Here is a 7641-nt window from a genome sequence, read left to right on the forward strand (position 1 = left end):
TATGTCAGCATATTTTACTGCAAGCCTCTTACTGCACTGACCTGACAGTCTCCCTGAGGCAGCAGAGTCCACAAACTTAAACTATTTCCTAAGTATCCTAAACATTTTTTTTCACCGAAAACCAGCTTCAATGGATCAAAATGTTTTCCATGAATTATAACAAAAAAATACTACAAAATTCGGCTATCTTGGTGTGTATATGTGTGTCTCTGTTGTCCAGTTATTCTGTACCCTGCCTCCTGGCGTCCTACACTGTAAAAAAGGGCAGTGAAATTGACATAAAAACCATGTAAAACCCCTACAGAAATGTATAGTAAACCCCAAAACACAACTTTCCTGTTTCGATCACAGTGAATTATTGTAAACCTTTAAACAGAATGTTCCTGTTATATTTACAACATGAATGTGTGATTATAATCAAATTTATTGGTTAAAACTACAAATACTGTGAATAAAAACAGTGAAACACCGTAATACTCATAACCAAACAATCATGTTAATTTGACATGCAAATACTGTAAAAATCACAGTTTTAGTCAGTTTTTCTTAAAAACACATGACCTATAAGTCACTTTACAACTGCATGGATGTACTGGGCCTACTTTTAACATGATTCATGAAATGATGCAAAGTCATGGATAGGACTAATAAAAATGTTTTCACAGAAGATGTCATTGTGAACCTGAGAGGTTGCCTCTCCATTTATAGGCTATATAAAAATATACAATTAAAATTGTTTACATCATGTTTTTTTCTTAAATCATTCGGGCTATTTGCAGCCTATTGTAGGGTAACCAATAAGAAATTATTATTTAACGACTAAGTAATGCTTCTGTCATAATGCTTGTATTCTTTATGTTTCTTTTAATTGCAATGTGATACTTAGACTAGAATACTTTTTTGGGTTAGGTCAGCAATGTCTCATTATTACAGGCTAAACAAACTTACAGTGCCTCCCATAGGATCTCTATGGTGCCTCATCTCCACAGAGCTGTAAGCTACTTCAGGCCACTCACGTTGCACTGAGCGCGCCTAATTTTGAATGTGCATCTGAAGCTCGTCTCTGATTGGATAATGACGTGAGGGCGGGAGGAGAAGAGCGCCTAGTTCACGAACTTAGCTAACGAGCCAGCACTAGAGAAGAAAACGTCGAACTTTCAGCAACTACGTTGTTAGGACAAATTACAAACATACGATTTCAAGTGTTTTTTGAGGATCTGTGTTTGTTCGTCAGAAAGTCTGCACGGTAAGTTCAATATCTTGGCGACGTTTTTTCGAGATAAAAGCACCAGTTGATATTTAGACCAATGCTCATAACCTAGCGCTAGCATGCTAGTTCAGCTGAAAAGCACAGGCAAACTTTTGAAATACTAAAAATGATCATCTGCGTCTTTTGTAAAAAGGTATTGGTCACATTAAGAGGCTATGTACTACATTGCAGAGTGCATAAGAATGAGCCTTGTTGTATTTTTAAATGTGTTGGCGCCAATTGCAGCCAAACATTCACCACGTACTCTGCTTTCAAGGGGCATTTTTATCGTGTGCACAATGCACCTGCACTTCAAGCTACTCCTAAAGCTCTTGTTGCAGATTTAAAATGTGCGGTTTCATTATGTGCCCGCCATTTTCAAACAGTGAAAGAGCTAGTGTCTCACTTAAACGATCATATTGCAGAGGGCAGGTCTGTGTCATGTCCAGTAAGTGGTTGTAAGCATATGTTTACAAAAAAGTCATCATTTACTTCTCACATGTGTAGGAAGCATAAAGCTTGTTCTCCAGATGGTATTGATGACATGTACAAGGAATCTCGTCCTCAGCCCCCAAATGACAGTACAGAATATTCAGAAAACACACATGAAACCATGGCATCTGCTAGTTCAGCCAGTGATATGCCAGAGAAGGATAGTCATTCTTATCTCAGAAACATGTGTCTCTTTTACCTTAAACTGCAAGGACAGCTGCTAATTCCTGCCTCTACTATACAGAGTATTGCTGAGGAAATGCAGAATGTGCACGAATTGGGTCAAGCCTACACAATTAATAAGGTAAGTTGTTTACTAAAAAATGAAATGAACCTATCAGATGAAGCAGTCACTAAAATCTGTGACTGCATTAAAGAGTCAGATTTGTTCTCTGCTTGCCATCAGGGACAACTAGGAACAACACACACCAGAAATCAAACATTCAAAAAAATGTTTAAATACACAGAACCCAAGAAAGTGCCATTGGGAATGGATCAGAAATCAGAATGGGTTTATTGCCAGATGTTGAGGTTTACAACATTAGGAAATTGCTGCGGTGCTTCAGTGCAGACAATAAACATGACAGAAAAATGTGCTTACTACATACCAGTTGGAGAAACCCTGAAGAGCTTTTTAGAGTCACAGTTATGGAGGAATACACAGTCACAACAGTTTGGGGGTCCTGATGTAGAAATTTTTAAGGATTTATATGATGGCAAAATTTTCAAATGTCACCAGTTCTTTAATGAAAACCCTGAAAGCCTCAAACTGATTTTGTACCAAGATTCATTTGAGGTAGTGAATCCCCTGGGTTCTGCTAAAAAGACGCACAAACTTCTTGCAGTCTATCTGTCATTAGCAAATTTACCCATTCATTTGCGTTCAAATACAGATAACATGTTTTTAGTCTTGTTGTGTGTTGAGAATGACTTCAAGCGTTTTGGAATAGCCAAAGTTTTCTCAGAGTTGTTGGCAGATCTGAAATCTTTGGAGACAGATGGAATAGATGTAGATGGAGAAACTGTAAAAGGGGGTCTTTACTGTATTGCTGGGGACAACTTGGGTTCTCATTGCATAGGAGGGTTTACAGAAAACTTCAGCTGCTCTCAATATTTTTGCAGGTACTGTGAAGTAACACGAAGTGAGTTTTATGCTGATCCGAATGCCTGTGGTCCTCCACGCACTCCAGAGACATATGACGCGGCTGTTGCTGATCTCCAGTCTGAAACTATCCAAGACGTCAGAGGAATAAAGGTAAACTCCATCTTCAATACCCTTCAGTCTTTTCACGTATCCCAGCCTGGTCTCCCACCTTGTCTAGGTCATGACCTCTTTGAAGGAGTTGTGTCATATGATCTAGCACTGTACCTGAAGAACATTATAAAAAATAAAAAATGGTTCACATACTCCCTTTTAAACAGACGCATTAAACAGTTTAAATATAAAGGATCCGAAGCACTTACAAAGCCATGTACTGTCAAACCTGACGGATCCAAATTATCAGGGCAAGCCATTCAAAACTGGAACCTTTTGAGATTGCTGCCAGTTTTGATTGGTGACAAAGTACAAAACCATGAGGATGAAGTATGGCAGTTAGCTCTCCAGTTGAAAGACATTGTGGATCTTATTTGTGCTCAGAGCATTTCCTTGTCCCAGATAGCATTCGCTGACATTTTGATCCAAGAATATTTGGAGATGAGAGAGATGTTGTTTCCTGGAATTAAACTAAAACCCAAGCACCACTATTTGCGCCATTATTCAGCACTGTTGTTGAAATTTGGTCCATTGATGAGGTTATGGACGCTTAGGTTTGAATGTAAACACAGTTACTTCAAAAGATGTGCCAGACACTTGAAAAGCTTCAAAAATATTTGTCAAACTTTGTCAACACGTCATCAGATGTATCAGGCTTATCTTTTAGCAGGGCAAGAATGCCGTGAACTGCTGCAAGTCAAGGAGAGCTGTGCGTTTTATCCCAACCTCTACAGTGACACTATTCAGCATGCGGTCAGGGAGTTAGCTTTTTCAGAAAGCAATACCACAGTTACCACAGACATTCAGTACAAGGGCACTGCATATAAAAAGGGACAGTTTCTTGTGTACAGAAATGACGAGTGTATGGAGTTTGGTGAACTTCTACTCATCTTGATTCAAAATGACACATCTGTGTATGTTCTAATGGATATCCACAAAGGCATCTTCCTCTCAGAATACCATCTGTATTCTGTGACAAAGGACAGTCTTGGGTTACAGTGTATCAACATTAATGACCTGCCTGATTTCTATCCTTTGGTATCATACATTCTTCAAGAATACAGAGTCATTCCACTAAAGCATAGTATTGTGGCAAAATAATGTCCAACTAATAGCTCACTTCTCACTGTAAATAGTTTAACATTAATATAAGTGTCACGTAATCCACACCCTGCTCCATCAAGTGTATGAACTGTATGTGATTTTCTATTTTGTTTGGATGTGGCATTTCTTCTTCAGTGCAAGTATGAGTGACTCAGAGCGAACCTTCCTAGATGTCGCCATCACGGAAGTCCTACCAGAACTTCAAGCTGTGAACAAAAACATCCTGGAGGAGCACTTGCAGTCCATTGGAGTTGAGACAAGTGATGATCTACGCTTCGTAACGGAGGCAGATTTGATGACAGCATTAAGACCTGTACAAGCAAGAAAGCTTCTTTCTGCTTGGAAACAGAAATGTAAGTAAAAACAACAAACAACTATTCAAACTCAAAAGCAGAGATGGTCATGAACAGACATACAGTGTGAATCATAATTGTATTTGTTTTGTAATTTAAAGACCAAACTCCAGAGAACAGCTCGCTATCATCTGTGGAAGCCTCATCAACCCAGTCGCTGTCATTGCTCTCACTTTCACCCCAAAGTCTATCGTCGACCTCTTCCAGCAGCCCAGGATGTGACACACAATGGGATGACAACTTTGAAATTCCATGGAGTAAACTTCCTGCAGAAGTGATGCATTTTCTTGAGAGGGGGAAAAGGCCTCGCCCAAAACTGAGGAGGCAAATGGTCCGGATTGTTGTGACTGAGATGATGGAAAAATGCCCTCATGTAGGTAGAAAACATTCAATTGACGTTGCAAGAAAAATGGTGGCAAAATATCCCAATTCTCTGCAAGATTTAATAGAGGGTGAGATTGTTGGCGCAGGCTACCTTTCACTTGTCAAACAGTTGCAGAACAGAATTGAAAATGTAAGGCGCACTTCAACACCCAAAATAAGAAAAAGAAAACATCAGACTGACTCAGACCACACAGACGAGATCCCTTTAGAAGAAAGAGCAGCCATGCAGGATACATACGGGTGCATTAAATGGAATGTAGAATTTCTGCCTCTTGAAGAAACTCCAGAGAGCCAACAGCAAAAGATGGAAAAACTCAAGGTGATGTTCCAGCAAGCTGACACCAATCCAGAAGAGGTAAAAAGTCTAATGAAGTCCACTTACTACACACAACGTCTGCATGTCAATCAGGGGAAAAGTATCAAATGCCTTAGGGAGGAGTGGCCGTTTTGGTTTGATGAACTTGGCATGTCTGTCCACTTCAAGGAACTTACTGGGATTGACCTCAAAGAGACATTCACACGTAATTTGGATTTGAAGGGGAAAAGGCTACTGGACTACTTGACCACAGTTGCTGTCAGCAAAAGCAGGGTGTTCCTTCAGACTTATGCAAGGCTTCAGAGGATGCGGGGACCGCAGAGTGGCTGCTCAGATGATGTGAAAGAGATGGTCCTGCTTCTGCTCAGCTACTTTGAAGAGAAGGAGGAGTCCATGCTTCTCTGTGTTGAAGATACATGTCTGGCAGATGAGGTACAACTGGAGCAAGTGCCTCTGACACCCACTATTATCGTGTGTGGTAAGTCTGTTTCATAGCTCTCTCTTTTTTTTTTTTTAAGTGCACTTTTTATAGAATGTCATGTGACTGCCGTGTTTATTGATATAACCTGTTAAATAATTTGTTCACAGGACAGTCCTGCTATTCCTCAAGAAGATACATGCTGAGTGTTGATCGGAACCTCGTCAGCACAAACATATCCTCCTTCATTTCTGCACTGTGCCTCATGTTCGGGAGCTACTACAATTTCAACATCCATTATCCATCTGAGCTGGCTTCCACTTTAGAGTTTCTTCAGAGGTGAACAAAAATGGCTTTGTTATTTCTCATAACTGAGACTCTGGGATCTGGAGTCTGGCTTTGATGTGGTTCGAGTCCAGGTCTGGCTCTGAGTCTCGGTCGGCTTTGGAGCCGGTTTCAGTTGTTTTTTTTCTGTTTTTTGTTGTTGTTTTTTTTTTGTTTGTTTTTTTTAAATACATTAACAGTCTGAATCCGGGTCCAAGCCTGGCCGAGACTCAGGGCTAGACCAAGCGTCAACTGACGTCTGACTACCTATAACCTTTGCTTTGGATTTTAACAATGCTAAAGTGTGACATATCACTGCAGAAGACACTCGTGAAGGGTGCCAATACTTTTGACCATGCATTGTTCACTTCCCCACAGCATTTTGGTTATACTTTGTCTTGAACGTGGTCATGGCCATGACTGTGTATATATATGTATATACTTAATTTTTACTTACTTTGTACGTGTATTTTAACTGATCAATTATAAAAATGCTTAATAAACTTTTATATGATTGTTATTTTACAGGTGTTTCTTCTCCATAAACCCAGAAAAAGGAACCAAAGTAGAGAACAAAAACTCAAAGCGTCGTCTCAGTGTGAACCCTCGAGTCCTCACCCTGATTCAGGATCTCGCCGACCACGAGTGGCGCTAAGCCTAAATCTTGACTCTCTGTGGACTGTTAGTTTTACTTTGTTAATTTTGTTCCACAATGTGTACTGGAACCTTTTACTGGTCGAATGCATGAAGCCAATTCATGAAGATGTTCTTTCTTTGTAGGAATGTTCTTTATTTACATAAGAAAAGAAAAAAACAACATGCTGCTACTGCAGTGTTTCTAGACCACATGTGTAGGTTTGTTTCACCACGTGGTTTTGCTGATGTTTTCTGACCAGGGCCATGGTTGTGGTGACAGCAGGGTGCGTGTTGCGTTGCACGGTGATTATGATCATTTTTGACACAATATGTGTTTTTTGTTTTAAAGTCTTAACAGGTTAGTTAACTTTTTCTGGTGGAGGGTCTAACAAATGCTTGTTTCATGAACATGGTTCTTGCTTTGCAGGAATGTTCCACAGCTTTTATAGCCTATATTTTGATTGAATTGTGTAGTTGCTGTGTGCCTTGCATATTGTGTTAGTTGGAAAAATGGATCCATTTGCTGTCATTTTGCTAATGTGGCTGCAAAATAAATTTCCCAAAAGTGATATTTTCCTCTCTTGTGTTTTCTCAAGATGTATTTTTGCATGTTTGGGTGTAGGCGTAGCAGTAAGAAATTTGCTGGGTTATGGTTAAAATTTTACATTAAAACATATAATATTCAGCATAGATTTTATGTATAATTTACAGAGCAGCTCCATTTAATATGCACAGTTTCACTGTAGTTCTACCATTTTAAATTAGTTCTTTGTACGATATTTCCCTGTTAATTTTGCAGTTTATGGATCCACAAAAAGCATTTATTACTTGTGATATATAAATACACTATTTCCTGTATCTTTTACATCTGTGTGAAATTAACTTCTTTTTCCTGTAGATTTAACAGTTTTAATCTGAGATTCATTCACTGTAAATCAATTTACAAGTTGCATCTGTAAAGCGTTTTTACAGGAAGTCCCTGGTAACCCCAGCTGCCAGGGTTTTCCTGTAAAAACAGCACGTTTTTTTTTACAGTGTAGTCTATGCCTCATTGCCTCCACACCTGCTATTGATTTATGGCTGCACATTGTTTCCTACAACCACAATGGA

The 7641-nt window shown here is 39.3% G+C and overlaps 2 protein-coding genes across 2 annotated transcripts; both read left to right on the forward strand.

Annotated features, from left to right (window-relative positions):
* Window positions 1–262: 262 nt before the first annotated feature.
* Window positions 263–5491, forward strand: LOC308389645 (uncharacterized protein; the record flags this gene model as incomplete). Its single annotated transcript, XM_080871137.1, has 6 exons — window positions 263–1246; window positions 1986–2045; window positions 2864–2996; window positions 4236–4453; window positions 4555–5405; window positions 5450–5491. Exons 4-6 carry the CDS (start codon window positions 4243–4245, stop codon window positions 5489–5491), a joined length of 1104 nt encoding a protein of 367 aa, XP_080727263.1. The 5' UTR covers window positions 263–1246; window positions 1986–2045; window positions 2864–2996; window positions 4236–4242.
* LOC308389744 (uncharacterized protein) lies at window positions 5468–7154 on the forward strand. The gene is made up of 3 exons (XM_080871269.1): window positions 5468–5631; window positions 5742–5910; window positions 6424–7154. The coding sequence occupies exons 1-3, from the start codon at window positions 5502–5504 to the stop codon at window positions 6548–6550; spliced, it is 426 nt and encodes a 141-aa protein (XP_080727395.1). The 5' UTR covers window positions 5468–5501; the 3' UTR covers window positions 6551–7154.
* The last annotated feature ends 487 nt before the right edge of the window (window positions 7155–7641 follow it).

Source organism: Rhamphochromis sp. 'chilingali' (genome assembly GCF_963969265.1).
Source record: "Rhamphochromis sp. 'chilingali' genome assembly, chromosome: 21".
Lineage (NCBI taxonomy): Eukaryota > Metazoa > Chordata > Actinopteri > Cichliformes > Cichlidae > Rhamphochromis > Rhamphochromis sp. 'chilingali'.

What these genes read in the sequence shown, in the direction of transcription:
- LOC308389744 (XM_080871269.1), top strand. Translation starts at nt 5,502, where the DNA reads ATGGTCCTGCTTCTGCTCAGCTACTTTGAAGAGAAGGAGGAGTCCATG. An exon ending in ACCCACTATTATCGTGTGTG is followed by an intron (nt 5,632 to 5,741) that starts GTAAGTCTGTTT and finishes ATTTGTTCACAG; the next exon opens with GACAGTCCTGCTATTCCTCA. An exon ending in ACTTTAGAGTTTCTTCAGAG is followed by an intron (nt 5,911 to 6,423) that starts GTGAACAAAAAT and finishes GTTATTTTACAG; the next exon opens with GTGTTTCTTCTCCATAAACC.